General features: G+C 49.4%; 1 protein-coding gene across 5 annotated transcripts in view; it reads right to left on the bottom strand.

Moving 5' to 3' along the window:
- wasf1 (WASP family member 1) overlaps positions 1–17,453 on the bottom strand; it is a 43,114-nt gene that overhangs the window by 15,379 nt on the left and 10,282 nt on the right. For 3 of the 5 annotated variants that reach the window (XM_029251206.1, XM_029251196.1, XM_029251199.1), the window contains 2 exons: positions 7,151–7,311; positions 6,630–6,764 (listed from right to left, as the gene is read on the bottom strand). In XM_029251206.1, the coding sequence (XP_029107039.1) occupies positions 6,630–6,764; positions 7,151–7,283 (268 nt within the window). In that variant the 5' untranslated portion in view covers positions 7,284–7,311. Of the gene's footprint in view, positions 1–6,629; positions 6,765–7,150; positions 7,312–10,945; positions 11,068–17,453 lie in introns of all 5 variants that reach the window. The other 2 variants (XM_029251201.1, XM_029251203.1) reach the window with 1 other exon arrangement.

The following is a 17,453-nucleotide window of genomic DNA, read 5'->3' on the forward strand; positions in this document are numbered from 1 at the left end:
GACACTGGAATCTTATTACAGTAATTTGCAGTAATTTGGTTAATTTTACATGCACTCAGCAGCCATCAGTGCCAAGGACACTTTGTCCACAGTGTTTGTCCACAGTAATTGCTTCTCCACCGAAACGACTGACATTTTGAAATGTGTAAAAATCGATGCTTTTCCGTGAATGACTGGTTTAAAATATAGCCTCGCAGGAAAACAGATAAAAGGGCGAGGGGGGGGGGAGCATTGCCAATCTGAAGCAGAGGGAAAAAAGATCTCCCGCAACCCAAGAACAAGGCAGACTCTCAATAATTTATACAAAGCCAACCGTAATCATCTCCGAGAGAGAAAAACTGGCTCTGCCACATCCGAGGGGGCGATTCATCACCCCCCGCGACACGTTATTGATCCGCACGTCAGTTATCATAACCGCCTTATAGTAGTTCTGCGAAAACCTCAGCGACGGAGTGACCCGTGACGACGGGTGTGATGTCGGCGTCCCGGCGGGCCGACGCAAACCCGGGGAAGCGGCACTGCGGTGGAATAACAAGCCAGCGCTCAGAAAGGCCATCGGAGGAGACGTCCTTCGGCGCTCAACCCGTTCATTATTTATTAGCGGCGCTCGCTCTCCTCCGGAGGACGGCCGTCACGCTCCGGGGTCTAACGGAAGCCCCCCCGCTGGGATCCGATCACAAGAAGAGCTCCACGAGCCGCGTGCAGCGCCGGTGCTCTGAAAGCGAGCTCGAAAGCCGCTGTCGAGAAACGGCTCATCTTACCGCTCGCCTTTTTAATAATGCATTTCTACTCAATATATCATGAGATACATAATTAACTTCTTTACAATTAATTCCATCAGGGCAAGCTGGATTCTTCCATTGCTCGATTTTTGTGGAAAATGTCAAGAGGACGCGATTGAATTTGAGCGACGTCTGAGGACATCAGGCCGATGGCCGCGCCGGGGACGTTGACTTCCCGCCCCGGCGAGCATCGCTGAGAAACCAAAGGCTCGAAAATAAAAATCAGCCCCTAGACCAAGAGCTACCGGTGGAATGAAGAAGATAAAAGACTCGTGACAAACCGTGTGTGAAAGGACCGACTGGACGGGAACATTTCGGGATGACTGGGGAACAACTAGGGAGCCGCAGCTGGGATGCCAGCCGAGCCAACCGGTGAGAGCCCATCAATATTCATAACTCGCCGAGTGGGGATAGTAACTTTTAAACTTATAGGAAGATGATGATTTACTGAAGGGGCAAATACGGAGAACGTGCCAAGGTCCGCCTCTACGGCTCGAACCCGGATCTGGCGTCGTAAGGAAACGGACCGCGACCTCTGCGGCCGAGGGTCATCCCGCCGTTTCCCGTCGGCTCCCAGATCCGCCGGTCCTCGGCAGCGCCAACACGGGACCCGCACCGAGTAGAAACAGCCCTCCGGGGGTACGCCGTCGATCCAAAGTGGACACGCCCACTGACACTTAGTACCTAGGACAAGTAGGTTGTTGCAGGCATCTGAGGACAAGAGCGAGCCGGAAAAGACCAAACTGCAGAGAAGGTTGATACTAACCTTTTAAAAGAACCCATCAGCAGCGTTTTGCGTGGACATTCCACGCACTTAAAGCCATTTGCCGAGGTCCATTTGCACGCCTCAAGCTTGAAACGCCCAGCTGTTCCGACTGCCACTGCGATTCTCCGTTCATCGTCTCAAGGTCTTCTTTCTCACGCTCCCGCGACATCGAGCGCCGAAGTGCTCAAGGACGGCAACGGACGCGGAGCCGGTCGTTCGGCCCGTCCGACGTCGTCCCCGCCGGGCGCTGCGGAACCCGGCTCCTTCACCGCTCCGCAGCCTTCATCTCGCAAACTCAGCAAACAAACAGCCGTCTACCTCGAAAGGCCAGCGCGCCACATAGATTTATTACCGCTGCTCTCGAGTTCTGCATCCGTTTCCCGCGTACGGGGCCCAGCAACTTGGGTTTCCGACAAGCTCCGTTTTCAGCGCTCACCGGGGATCTAAACCCAACATATTCCGTTCAGGTGTAGCATTTTTAAAACAAGCGTGCGTCCGCATTATGGGGTGTAATTTCGCTTCCTTCACGCTCAAACGCAGGCGATTATAGAATCAGGGTTGAGTGGAAAAGGGACGTGTGCGTTATGATTAATTTTCAGTTTTGTTGAGAGCTTCTCAGCCGCGGACACCGGTCCTGGTGAGGTTCTCGAAGGCGACTGCCTCACCGTGCTCTCTAGCCTGCTCCTTCCACCTGTCGAAATCCTCCCCCCACCCCCACCCCCACCCCCCATCTCCATACCCAGACACACACCAGCAACGCACACCCGCTCCATGTGCCGCGGCAGGTGAACGCAGCCCTCCCCCCTCCCCCCTCGTTCATCTGACTGAGACGCCGTCCTGACAGCTGCATCTCGAACTGCTTTGTGTTGCTTCGAGCCTCATTTGCAAGACAAACTGCGTTGACTGGAAACTCGAGGAAAACGTGTCCGTGGACCCCGTTCCAAGCTACCCACAATGCAACGTACCGGCGTCATCGACATGCAAATCAGCGTTGCTGGAATGTCTCTCCTCTCCAACAGCTGAAGTCCTCTCCTTTACCAAGTGTCTCCGAACACACCAACCGGCTTTCGATGTCCAGGTGTAACGTGGGATTTTTTTTCCCCTCCGTTTACCTTGAGTTACTGCTGTACAAACCTTAGCCAAAGGTGTCACGTAAATAAATAATTATAAAATAACTGCACGAGGGAGACCGACGCCACCAACGGACAGTGCTGCCGGACCACTGGAAGCATCAAGGACTGTAAGCAAAAGAGAAAAACCCAACGTTTCACTTAAATACATACATACATAAAAAAATAATATACATAAATAAATCACCCCATCTGTTGCTACATTCCTTTTGAATGCTGCGCACTTCAGAGGTCTTTGCTGTAAAGCAGTGAGTCAGACAGCCCTCCGAGTGCCGGAGAAGCGGGGGGGGGGGGAGACGGATACAGGAGAGCGTCGCCGGACCGCCACCGCCCGGCCTTCCCAGCAGGCACCGCAAACCCCGGAACATCACAGGGCGACCTCTTTTCAACGAAACTGAGAGGGAAGCAGAATCACGAAGCCAAACTTCCAGGTCACGATCCTGCAGATTCCAATCAAGTGTTTGACCGAATGGAAAATTTAAAAAAAAAAAAAAAAAAAAAAAAAAACCACTTCATAAAACATTACTGCACTGAAACAAGGTGTTTTTAATTTTCTCCTCTCTTCCCCCAGAGCTCGTGGGGATTTGCTGGTGGAATCCGCCATCGTTACGCCACCAGGGCATCCGGGTGATATAATATGGTCATTAAGTGTGTGATACGGGCCATTAGTTCAGCGGGGAAGAATGATATTGCATCCTGACCGGACAGAAAAGGCATTCTGGGAGAAAGAATCCATCAATCAGAGCGCACGGAGGCCTGACGAACGTCAAGGACGTCCTGGGGTGTTCCTTGGAGGACGGAACCATGCTGCACAGAAGCACTCTGAAGATACGGCAGTGCGGGGGGGGGGGGGGGGGTCCCGTAACGCACCGAGAGCCTCTGCTCCATCTCACCTTGCGCTACTCCTGATGAACAGCAGCCACGGCCCCGCAGCTCCCGGGCTCAGAAAAGCGACGTGCAACCTGATGGCACGAGTCAAAACCCAACGTACAACCGAATGCGCTATAAACGATGAAATAATTCAAAACAGAAACCCAAACGCAATATTAACACGATTTAAGACAAGACAGGGAACTAATAACTATGCCTTGACATAGGATTGACAGTTTCTTTTTGCCACGTTTTACACCAAAACGACATGGCACCGGCTCTGCAGCTCACACACACCAGGAAGTCTGTTCGTAACACCAAGGTCACTTTTACTACCGTCACAGTCAGTAAAACGTTAAAGGACACTTCCTTGATAAATTCATCGGCCTTCGCCAGTCTCAGATATAGCTATTTTAAATAAAATTGCACTGTAAAACATTTCAAGGGGGGGGGCGCGCTGGCACAGTGGGTTGGCCGGGGTCCTGCTCTCCGGTGGGTCGGGGGTTCGAATCCCTCTTGGGGGGCCTTGCGACGGACTGGCGTCCCGTCCCGGGTGTGTCCCCTCCCTCCCCAGCCTTATGCTCTGTGTTGCCGGGTTAGGCTCCGGTTCCCTGCGACCCCGTTGGGTACGTTGGGTTTTGACTCGTGCCATCATAAAACTAATTTGAAGTGACTGAAAAATTGTGTTCAAACTTCTACCCTAGTTCTTGAACGATTTGGACTATAAACTTGTGCGATATTCCCCATCCCATTATGACACTAAGGAACTAACGAACTGTGAACGCCGAGGAAGCGTGTTGAATGAAGGCGGTGCCACGGTCCTATTTTGTGCCGGTGCTCTTTACTGCCATCTATTGGCTGGGAGGGAAAACGCATCTGTTCCAAACAAAAAGCAATCAAGTGAAGAAACAACTAAAAAAAAAAGAAAAAAAAAAAAAAAAAAAAAAACTGGAGAATGTATCTGAAAACACACAGCTTAGCCGACCAACGGGAGAAGGTGTATATAACTATATATAAACGAACTCTCCACAGATGATGAGTCGCGAAACGGAAAAATTACCGCGAGCTCCATCCACAGTGCCGCGAGCCACGAGAAACAAACGATATTGCATCGGGACGATCCCCCCTCGTGCTTTCCAGCCAGCACAATAGAGCTTATCCGCAGCATATTGTGCAGAGGGTCTTCGTATTCAATTACAGGACAGGAGAAGAAATGCTATTAAAATGATAATGACCAGCTAGAAGAGGCGCGATACAGTATTTCTTTAATCCCCCCGAGCCGCAGCCTCTATCACCTGGCAGCGTTATCCTTTCTGAAGAGAACTACAATAGATTCCTTTCTTTTTTTCTTTTTTCTTTCCCTCGCCGACGAAACAAAAACCCATTCAAAGTGGGTTATTAAATCAATGACTCCCCAGATCTCCGGCTCCCTGTAACAGCGCCGAGTTCCGCCGCTACACGCCTAGATTCAAACGCCGCTACAAAATGAAAAATGACACCCGGTTTGCAGGTCTAGCTCACCCAATAAGCCTTTCATAGGCTCAGCGGAGCCCATTTCGCGCGACGGAACTACACGGTGTTTTCCGGAACGTTGGCCTTCCAACCAATGGCCTTCGAATACTCGGTAGGAAAAGAACACAAGTGTCATAACTGTGTAGATGGTGCACGATATTCTCTCTCCCTCTCTCCCCCTCTCCTTTTTCTACCGCTAGTGGTGACGTGACCCGGCGTTCAGGTTACGGAACGAGGGCAGCTCACGGCCCCAAGAAGGTATCTAGTTTGTAACCCTAATACAACAAAGAAGTTCGGACACATCCGTTGGACCACCGAGGACAGGTTTTGCCATGAAACACTTCAGTAAACGTGTCTGGAAATAAAAGTGTGAAGCTGAAGCATCTCTGTCAAAAATGAACAAACATAAATCAAAAAGGGAAACACTTTTATAGTCTCTTTGTACGGCTGAAGATGCAGCGTGGGGCTACGTCAATGAAACCTTTTGAAAAACGTATTTTATTATGAAGCCGTGGCCCCTTTTTAAAGTTCAAGTGGTGTTTCTGATCGGATCTGACAGCCGAACAAGGAAAACGGTGTTCAGATCTTCATCTTTCAGCATCTCGCACATCAAAACGCTCTCTCCTGAGGGCCTGTAACCATTTCCATGTTTCATATCTGCTCAGATACCAGTCACTCGCTGTAAAGACATCGCTTCACATAAGTGTTTTCTGGGGGTGTGTGCGAAAAAAAAATTAATACTGCGCAAACATATAGCTATAATGGGCCAAAGGCACCAGTTCTGGGTGCAGAACTTTTCCTGAACTTATTTGGTAAAAAAATAATGCTTATTTACAGTATATGAAAATAAAGTGTAAAAGAAATTATGTTGTGACACTGAAGTAGGCGAGATGGACAGGTACAGTCAGCCCGAGGTTCCAAGAGAACTCACTCTTCAGTTAATCATTTCTACTTTGATTGATGAACTGATTTTCAGAGATTTTCGCGTTTATTTGTTTTATTGTGGTGTCTTTCGCTTTATTGCATTGATCAACGAATGTTGAATATGACCATTAATTGGTATTCCCTGATGTACATTACTTCTACTATTTGCCCTAACATGAGTGAATTTTGTAAATCTGTGCTTTGTGGGTGTATTTAGTTTTTGTTTGCGTACTCTGTAAATTCTATTCAAAGTATAAGGACTAAAAGTGAGGAATGTTTGGAATATGTAAATCACTGCATCACAAGACATATTAATAATTATCTGAGAAGTACGACAGTTCTGGCTGATCCACGTTGGGAATGTCAGATTTTCCGGATTAAAGATTTATTTGAAAATTCTTTGTATTAATGTTAAATTAATATACTGGTTTTGACACTTGTTTCCTAAGTGGACTAAGTGTGGATTGAGAATTGTTTTTGGTTTTCTTTGATTATGGAAGGGAGAGTGTCTTAGCTTTAAATGTGGGATCGTTGTTTGGGAGAAGGGAGGGGAACAAAAAAGAAAGGTCAGCTGTGGCAGAGGTCAATCAATGGGGCGCGCCGGGGAGTCTGAGCAGAGCGAGTTGCTCTTTAATAGACACTCACACTCCTCTTCTTTGGGATCCAGCTGGGTGACGCTGATGGAGAGCCGGTCCACGCGCTCCTGGAGAGAATTCACCCGAAAGGAGAAGGAGTGCGCCTCATTGAACAGCTCCCCAAACAGGTCCTCCGCATACTTACCTGTGCGGAGAAAGAAGGGAGGATGAGTGGGGAGTGGGCAGGGGGGGGGGGGTTGAAAAGCTCTGGTCATTTCTTGCCGGACACACGAAAAGTGAATTTCAGAAGGGTGCGCTTCTCCGAGGAGACGGCACACATCCCCCGCTGTAAACATAGAAACCCCGGAAAGAGTTTCACGTTACCACTCTGAATGCAAATGAGCGTCTTCCACTGATCAAAAAAAAAAAAAAAAAAAAAAAAAAATACTTTGCTTTCCAAAATCAGGAGAAAATCTCACATGGGGACGGCCCACTCAGAGAGAGGCGGGAGGGGCCAGAGCTGCGATTGGTGGAGTTCGATCATGTGACTGCGAAGCGTGCGCCCAATTGGGTAGCGCAGGGGTCACTCACTGAGGCTGCTGAGCTGACGGATGACGTTGGCCAGGGATATGTTGGTCACGCATTCTAGCTCATTCTTGATGCCCCGAGGCAGCGCTGTGTGGCACAGGTACCTCGGCTCGATGTTCCTCTTCACCAACGGCATTCTGGGTCAGTGTGATGAGCCACGAGACCTGGAAAAAGCACAAAAAAAAAAAAGAGGAGAAAAAAACGGTGTCATTGCAGAGTTGCCTATCATTTAGCATGGTGGAAAACTAGCGCACTGGTTATGGCCCCAAGAAGCATGAGGTTTCCATGGGAACGGCTACTAGACTAGGTGGGAAGTTGCCCCATCTGCTTGGTACTGCAGTGTAGGCAGCAGCCGGCCCTCTGGGAGCGATCACACCCCTCGCACTCAACCTTCGAGGGTACGGTTCTCCAAGTTACCTCGGAACTCGCCGACCGCGACCGACCGCGGTAGGAATGCGGCGCCGCGGAGCCGAAACCCTAAAGTGCGACATTTCAGGAAGCATAACTCGCACGGGTGTTGGTTTGACATTTTCGCTCCGGTTCGGTGGTCCTTACCGAATTCGCTGGAGTCAGGCTGGCCATTCAGCTGCGCGCGCGCGCGCGCACACACACACACACACACACACACACACACACACACACACACACACACACACACTTTGTGCAGACTGCTGGCTAGCGGCTGATCGCTTTAGCAGAGTTTGTCCCGGGATTAATCCTCTTACAAGCTGCTCCTTTAACACCTGGTTCCCCCCGTCCGAGCCGCCGAACAAAACAAATATTTAAGCGCAAGTTTTCCGGAAACTTCAGAACTGCAGGAAACTTCCAACCACAAATCGAAACGATCGCTTTTTTGTACGAATTTACTGGGCGTAAGCCGAATGCTCGTACGCAGCCGGAGAGGACACGTACGTACGCTATAGCTGTGGTCCCCGCCCGAAGGTGGGCGCCCGCATATTTACGGCGGCAAAGTGCTGAACTTTCTTCCAGCAGAAAAATTAACCTTTGATCTGCACGATAATTCAAACCGGAGGAAACAAAAAGGGACGTGGCATTCATTTCTGGGAGGGGGGTCACTATACTGGCTATTTATGACTTCGCAGATTGTCCAACTTCGGTCGTTCCCAGACGGACACCCCGAAAACGGCTTATCTGCAGAAAAACAAGCGAACTGACAGTAACTTTGTCAACTGTAAGATTGAGCAGGGAGGTCTTCTATTTAACAGCAAGTTAAGAAGTTCGGCTCAGCGGTTCGAGTTTGAAGGCCCGGCGGGAGAACCGGCCCTGGGGGAAGCCACCGGAATTGGGACTTGCAGACACAGCCCATTGCCTCCCTCATCAGGACAGACGCCCCGCAAAGGTGCTCTGTCACCCCCAACACGTATCCACCGAAATCCTTTTTATGCCCATTTTACGGCGGGAAGTACGAAGCCCGCCAATGTCCAACGTGGCCTTTCTGAAGACTCTTGTGGCTTTAATTCATCACGATGGCCCCTTCGTGCGCTCTGAAAACGCCCATCCCCCGCAGCGCCCCCTGGAGCTCCGCGAGGGCCGTCCTCACGTAACCTTTGACCTCCCTCTAAGCCTGCGTTCCAACTCCGTCGACGCCTCCGCGTACGATCCGTCCTCATAGGGTGGGACCCTTTGCGTTCACGGGGATTTCGTGGAACGATGTGAAATTTCTGCAAACGGCTCCCTCTTACCCCATAAACACAGTAAACTCTAAAAGGAGGCCACAAAATACCAAATTGTGAACTATTTCTCGATTAATTCTTAGAGAAGGAAAAAGTTACACATAAAACATAACGGAATATTTTGAGAAAAGGTATTTCGCAAAAATACACAAGCATGAAGGGATCTGCATAGAATGTCACACGCAACCACGGTGTGACCAGATGCAGGACGGTCCCAATACAACGGCAGGTCTAAACACCCGGGATAAAACAAGAACGATCCCTCCTGCCTTGGAAGCTTCTGGAAGTGCTCGTCACAGCAAACACATCACCCTTGAACCCTGCCACTCGCACCCTTAACGCTTTCATCCAACGGAAAAGACCAGGTCAGGAAGCCCCGGTTCGGCCAGCAAGGTGGGGGTTCTGGCGCGGCAGGACCCCCCTCCGTCACGTTTACTTTACTTATGAGATCCGGGTTCGACCGCCTTTCCAGGATTTCTCCAAGGCTGAAATTACACTACCTATACCTGAGGAACTCAAACCTGGAGCATCCTGGTCATGAGCTCAGTGCCTTAACCTGCCAACACCCCCTGCCAGCCCCCAACCCTCACCTCCACCTACCGTCAGCACGCAGAAATGGTCATTGATGTACACGATTAAAAAAAAAATAACCGCATTTCTTCAGGAGCTGCAGAGACGCCAATGTCGGGGGACGGCGTGGTGACTCAACATGCAGATCCAGCCGGGTTTCACGCAATCCCATGATCCCACGGTCCTTTAGCCAATTTAGTCAAATCCCTTCGTGTGTGTGTGTGTGTGTGTGTGTGTGTGTGTGTGTGTGTGTGTGTGAGAACGCAAGATCGACGGGAAGGTGTGGAAACCAAGTCCTCGGCCGTGCAACAAGACTCCGATTTAACCCGTCGTTTCTGGAGCTCGGGCCGCATCTAATTCGTGCGCGAATTCATCGACGGTGTTCAGAAAGACGGGGTGTCGGGGCTGGAGACCGAGCGCGCGTCTAAGCGCCGTCAATGGTCCTTCAAGGTCCTGATTTTGTTTGTGCTGCGAAAAGATTAGATTACATGGTTTAAAAAAAAAAAAAAAAAAGAAAAAAAAAAAGGCGCACAAAAGGCACAGACCGCACACCGGGCGATACTTCGGGGAGTTTCGCGGGACTGCGCCGAGGACTTTGATGAAACCCTCGAGCATGTGAATAAAGTAATTAACAGCTCCATTTTACATGAACGCGCTCATAGGGCTCCGTCGTGCCCATTACGAATTCATTACCACGTTTATTAAGTTTAAAGTAGTGGTTCATGGGTGATGCTGACCGGAATGTGGGGGTCGGGGGGGGGGGGGGGGGGGGGGGAAATCGGTCGGTTGGTTGATTGTTCCTGCCAAACTCATTCTTCAGGAACAACCAGCCTAATGTAAAAAATACAACTATATGCAACATTGAAATGCTTTATTTTTGCGCCTTAAAATACAGATTATTAAAATTATTTTGGTCATGCTTAAGTAACCCTGCTAGGACTAAGTAAAGGGTCGGTACCCATAAATAAAGCAAAATAGTGCTTTATTCTGTTTTAGTTTCTCAAATGAGCAAAAGTGACATAAGAGCGCTTTGCCAATAGTTCATTTAATGTTTGGATTTTCCAATAAAATAGCCGCCTTTTCAGTTAAACACTGGGCTGTGGAAGGTGGCGATGGGAACAACTGGAAGCGGCGCACGTTCCCATAAGGAGGGAGGGTGCAGCGTGATTAATGGTTTGCGTAAAACTGAGCGTCACCTCTTCCATCCACCTGCAGGCGTAAAGAACAAGCGGAGGCAGAGTTGCTCGGGCGGCTACTGCCCTGATGGGGGGCACTTGTCTCGCACCTGGACAGGTGCGGGACCCACTCGGCGACACTCTGCTTGTCTTGGCCATGGGCCCAGTTCGAAAGCACCGGCGCGGCGACGGGCCCTGCCTTCCACCGGCGCTTTCCGCTAAGGCCGAGGACGGACTGTAATCTCCGCCAATTCTCCCTGAGCCCAGTTAGTGTTCCCGCACTCCTGGATTACCATGATAAATGTCATTACACTGTAAAAATTCCCCTCTAATTGGGGAGAAGAGGCATAAAGCTGCACCTGTGCTCTTTCGCTCAAGTGCTAGAAGTGAGCAGCGTTGACTTTGCCAGCTGAGCTGGCGGTCCTGTCCGGCAGCGGATCGGCCCGGCGCTGCCAGCGACTCCGCATTCTTGACGGGCGCACTGGGGAGAGAGGAAGAAGAAGGATGCAGGAGGAGAAGAGCACAGAGCCCAGATCCTCCTACTTCTCCTCCATGTGCTCGAGTCCCGTTACGGGTGCTGCCGGTGGCGCTTGTGTGGAACACGTGACCGCACCCACCTGGCACGCCTTGGCAGGCCAACTCCACCCACGGCTGCATGGCCCGCAGCTCTTCTCCCGTCTCCATGGCTACGGCAGCATTACGATGCTCCGCGATCACTGTTCCCCGACACCTCCCCCGACACACTCACACCTTCAGCCCAGCTGGGGTGCTGACTGATCCTCATTTGATGATGCTTCCTAACCCAAACTGCTTGCCCAACTCCCCCACCCCCAGGCTCCCCAGCTGACCCCAAGACACAAAACCCTGCACATCTGAGAGAGACACACATCAAACCACCAGACCCTCAAATGAAGACAATTACCTCAACTACCCCACACTCCCCCCCCGCGGCACAGCCAATAGATCATGAACTGCCGCTCCGTGATGTCGAAGTGCGGCTGGCGAAGGAGCAGCTGAGGCCGAACCTGCGACCGGGGCCAACAGCAGCTTCACACATAATGTACAATCAGGGGTATATAGGAGCACCGACACGCCCACGGTGTCGCTATTGGGCTGGGAATGACACGACTCCCATCCCCCACTACTGGCTCTGAATCCGGTTCCGGGCCTCGGCTGCACGTCGTTCTCTACGTTCAAGAAGGGGAAAGAAAGGAGGGGGAAAGAAAAAAAAAAAAAAAAAAAACTTAATTACAGAGATGAGAAAAACCCAGCACTCAGTTTAGGTCGCCTCTCTTCCCAGATCAGATGTGGATCTGAGAGCGAGAGCTTGATGAGGAACCAGATGGCGCCGCGGGGGCAAAGAAGTGGCGGGCAGGATGCAGGGGGCTTCCTCGGGGGGGGGGGGGGGCAGACTTGGGAGGGCGCCCTGCCTCATCGCAGCAGCCTGGCGATGGTGGATGCTGGCTTTAGTGAAAAGCAGCCGATTGTTGCATTTGTGTCTGACAGTTGCCGCAGCTGTGAACAGGTGGACGTTTAAAACTTTTCTGCGAGTGGAAAAAACACCTAAGATGAGTTAAAACCCATCTCAGCTCAGTCCAGCCCTCTTCATGGTCCGGCTCTGCTGTCAGGATCAGTATTAAGGCCTCTCTAGTGCTCTTAGAATAAGGCTCCCTTCCGACATCCCTATCATAAATCGAAAACTCCCTTTATACTTCATTATATAAACTATTAGGATATGTGGAAAATTAACATGCATGAACATTACAAAGTATAATAGGGCTTTGTTATATTTTTCATTATTCATATTGAAAAAACAGATGATGTGCTCAACAGTGTAAGAATCCAGCTAAGAGCTCGGGTGCTCAGAACCCTCTGGTGTACTTGAAACTAAGGTAAAGGGAGCATACACACACACACACACACACACACACACACACACACACACACACACACACACACACACAACCGTGCAAGTTTACAAAAATAGTTATATTTCTGGTAATATGATGGACATGTTTCAGCAGGATGCCTTCATCAGAGTCTGATCGTGCGCCAAGGATTAAACTAAGGAGTGTGATGGTCACACGAGTGCGAAGAGATGTGAATCGACCCACAGGCCAAAGCTAAGAACGAGGTAAATGACCCAGTGTCCCACCCCCAGTTGGCCAGATCCTCAGTTTGAATAATGTGGGCAGAGCAGATGGGCCTGATTAAAGGTTAGTGAGCAGTCAGAAAAGCCTGGTCAAAGGGTTTCACGCTGTGGTCACACATGGGACATTCCAACCCGGCACAGGTATTTCGCTGCCAACACAAATATTGGTTCACGTGACGGAGGGAATCACCGCGAGTGTGTGGTGTGCTGCAATCTGCTGCGTGTGTGTGTGTGTGTGTGTGTGTGTGTGTGTGTGGACTGTCTGCTTCCCTCCATTGAGCGATTGTGCAGTTCCATTTTCTTTAATCTTCCCATTACTGCTTTTTCTGTATAGATCACTTTCAGACAAAAGGTCTGCATATTACATTGTCAGCACAAATAATTATGCTGTAATATCAAACAAATAAAATTAAACAGCGGTCGAGCTGAACCACGGGAATCTTCCGCAAATGGTTCACCTTACAAAACACTGCTCGAGAACACAAGCAACAGTTTAATCAGGTATTCAGTTTCAGCAAAAATTACGTATTAACTGAGGGGGTCGCACAGTGGTGCAGCGGGTAGGGCAGGTGCTTCACACATCTGGGCTGTGCATTTGGGTTCAAATCCAGCTCGGTCTGTGTAGAATTTACTTGTTCCCCCGTGTTTGTGGGTTTACGCTGCGTGCTCTGGTTTCCTCCCACAGTCCAAGGCAAGTGTTTCAGGTACTTATGATGATCTCACCATTTCATACAGCGGTATTTACTGTTTCAAGGGTCTACAGTAGCAGTACAGGATTCAAAAGCAAGTCCTTCAACTACTATTCAGCCCTGCTCACCACTACACCACCTGCTGCCCCATATAATAAACAACCTGTATAAGCAGGTAATGAGTAATTAGTGGATTTAACACCACAATTAAAAACAAGATAAATTACTTCAAGCTTGGAGCATAACAGCAACTCAGCACGGTAATGTCAAAAGTGGTACACGAGAAAAAGTAAGCAATTTTACCGATTTATGTTCACTTTGTACTCGAGTGTTTGCCAACCAACTAAAGAGCGGAACATTAATGAGATGTTGAGCGAGGACCTCCGTCTGCTTTGCATTCTGCAAACACCGCCAGTCACCTCCTCCATCCCATGGCATTTAAAGAACACCTGTGACGTTCCATTCGCTCCAAAAGCAGACTGTTGTTATGGCAATGCTCTCCGTTGCTCTGCGTGGGAAATTTATTAGCCGTGAGTTTATTGTTAGGGATATTACATCCCCTCCTTCAAGGATGGAGGGGTGGCAAGATTCAATTAACATTTTCATTAGTGTCACTGGCTATAAAACGAGCCCCGCTTCGAATCAGTGCATCCTTCTGGAAACTCGTTGCCTCTTCCTTGCACTTGCAGCAGGGGGCGTGTCCTTGAAGACGCCAGCCGTGACCCCTGGGGTTCTGGAGCTACGACAGGGAGAAGGGGGTGGTGCTCTGGATTCCCTGCGACACCCCTGGACATCACACGATGCTCGGCAACGGCTGAGCGCAGACTGCGGGAAAAATCGATGTCAGCGAATTTGCCGAAGTGGGGCTTTGACGCGTCTGACAGCCCCAAGTCTCGCTCGTAGACCTCCACCTCCGCCCCAGCCCTGAGGTGCACTCGCCTTTTCAATATTCATAAACCTTTTCCCATAAATCAATTTCTCTTGCCCTGTTCTGATCCGTCGACTGGCATCAGCGGAACCAACTCCTTGTGCCTTAACCGCTCCAGACCATGGGATTTCTAAATTGCCCTCTTATCGACTTGTGTTGGTCTCTCCGCGGAAATAATCAATACAGTTTCACACACATTCCAAAGGTATAAAAATGAAGGGGAATGAATGAATGAATAGAAGATGGACTGCGTAGTCCAAGTTTGCTCTGAAATTTCAACTCCCGCAACGTCTCACTTGCACGGTCCGTGTCGTAAACGGCCTCACCTCCCGGGAGAACCTGCTGCACAGGCTTGGGATCACGATCGCAACCCAACAGCCGTCTCAGCGGAGACTCACCACGCGGGGGTCTCAACATAAATCTGTTCCTTTCATAAAATGCATTTGTAACTAGGTTCTGACATTACCCAACACACGATCCTGTTAACACTTTTGTGCTATGTGTATTATTGTGTGTCAAGGGCTCAGAGGGGACCTGCTACTAACCAGAAACCTTGTCAACTGAACCGAACTCGGATGCCCGCGACGCTCCAGCGCAGGTCCAAAATCAAAATCACAAAGGTTTAGCCCCGACGCGGTGGAATAACCTATCTTTCTGACTCAAAACTGCTGGGGATCTGAAAACATTCAAGGAGGATCTCGCAAAATGTCTCTCTCAAACTCACTTCCCCTCTGATCTATGTGCTCCATAAATGTATTATGATATCGGTTAAAGAAGGGGGAAAAAAAAAAAACTCCAGACAGCTACTCATGTAACGTATGCTGGTTTACATTGTGATACAAGATAAATTGACTGTTCAAGAGTCACATCGAGATCTCTCCATCTATCGGCATGACACACTTTTGTCTTTTTGTTCCCTGAGATTTAAGTCGCTTTGGAGAAAAGCGTCTGCTAAACGAATAAATGTGAACATGAACAGAATATGAATGCATTGAGAGGGTGTGTTACTGTGGGCAATGACCATGACACATCTCTGCTGGAGTGTAACTTTGAGCTGCTTTGAAAGGCACGCTGCAGCCCACCCCTCCCTTCCCCCACCACATCGCACCCCACCTCACCAACCCCCTGCTCCTGGAACAGCAATTGTAACTTGAGGAGGAGGAGGAGAAGATGAAAACTTTATGAAATGCAGCCGCCCCAGAAATGTCAATATCTCTGGGTCTCATTTCTAGGCTCCTGAATAGAACATTGTTACAATTCTGTGACAGGCCCTCCATTTCAAACAATTCCCATAATTCCCCATTCCTAGTCCACATTCCACTTTCAGCTTTTGACTAACAAATTTCTGCTTTTCCCTGCCTTGCCTCAGGGATAATGGTAACTCGACAACACTGCAGAATGCAGACCGATAACTCTTGGCAGAAAGGGGGTGGGGGGGGGGGGTAGTCACCATCTTCCTCCATTGTTACACATTCTTTTAATTAGTACAGAAGCAGCCTGTTGACTCCAATCTTGTCCAGACTCTGTTTACAAATCCAACTTGCCAATTTCCTCACTTGCTAGGTCACTAATTCATCTTAAATCAAGTATTTGGACTTGGGAGGAAACCAGAGCACCTGGAAAACACCCACATACCCACCGGGAGAACATGCAAACTCCAGTCTGAATGCACCAACACCACCCTACCTGCTGCACCACTGTGCTGCCTTATAAAATAAAAATTTAAAAAAATAAATGAAACAGGTTTACACAGCCCCAGCGCCTCATATTCCGACAGGAAATACCCAAATAATGAGATAATATGCTGAAGGACTGCAAAAGAACACACTGACAATCAAAAGGGCAGGAGGCAGTATATTGCCTGCACAGATACCGTGGACGTCAGTTGACTGCAAATCGGACACCAGCCCGTGTTTGTCCTCCACGGTTTCCTGCAAGCTGCGGAGAGACGCGGAGATCAGGGATCTCCTCAGCTGTGGCGTTGTTTGTGCTGCTGAGGACAACCCAGCTGCAAAACTACCGAAACACAAGAACAGAGCAGAAGGAGCCAGGAAAACTCCCCAGTGGCATGTGATCTGCCCAAAAAAAAAAAAAAAAAAAAAGAAAAAAAACCCATGTGAAGTACAAAAACCAGCGCTATAAATAATAAATCTGTGCCCTACATAATGAATGCTGCCCGTTTAGTGGCACAACAGCAGCTGTTTGTCTAACAAGCACGAGCAGAACAGTCTTGTTTAGTTTCGGTTCAGGCAGATCCAGAGGACACCAGAATCCCTCCAGCGGAGCTGCAGGGCTCGGCAGTTGTACAGCGGCCCGACACTACAAACCCTGCTCACTGCGCTAGTGGGACCATGGCTACTGGGACTGCTGGGAGACAAGACAAGGGCAAGTGAACGCATTATTGATTTTCTTCCATTTATCCGACTCCTTTCTCCAAAGTGACTTACGGAGCAAGGTTTGCACACTAAGCTACGTACACTGATTTACCTATTTGCACAGCAGGGTTACTTTTCACTGTCAGTTCTAGGTAAATACCTTGATTAAAGGAACTACAAGAGCAAGAATTCAAAACGCAGGACTTTCTAATTCCAAGGCTACAGCTCTAACCACTATGCCACCTGCTACCCTCAGTTATTAACTGATTAATCAATCAGGTCTGAGGAGTGCATTTATTCTCCTTCAAGCAGGGAATCTCATCCTCCACAGAGTCTGAATGCATTGGGAATTTCAAGTCAAACAGGAATTGAGGGGCTACGGTTTCCCCTCCCAGAAACATTCCAGCAAAAACGTCCGGGTGTCTGGCAGGACTGCGGTGCAGAAGCTGGTAATGCAAGGTTATGTGTCTACGCATGTCCGTGTGGTTATGCAAAGGTTACTCAGCGCTGTGGGCTGTACAGCTCAGCGGATGGATCTGTGCTGGCATCCAGAGTAGCGCTGCCCTCCTCCTGTAGATCTCTGCTTGAAGAATGTAATCTCGATGGCCAAACGATGACCTGACTGACTCCCACCAGAAGCAACATTTTCACGAGCCATCGACTGATTAGAACAGTTTCGAAAGAGGGCCGGAGCCTCAAGAAATCATCAGGGTCAAAGGCAGA

This window comes from Scleropages formosus, chromosome 1, assembly GCF_900964775.1.
Source record: "Scleropages formosus chromosome 1, fSclFor1.1, whole genome shotgun sequence".
NCBI lineage: Eukaryota > Metazoa > Chordata > Actinopteri > Osteoglossiformes > Osteoglossidae > Scleropages > Scleropages formosus.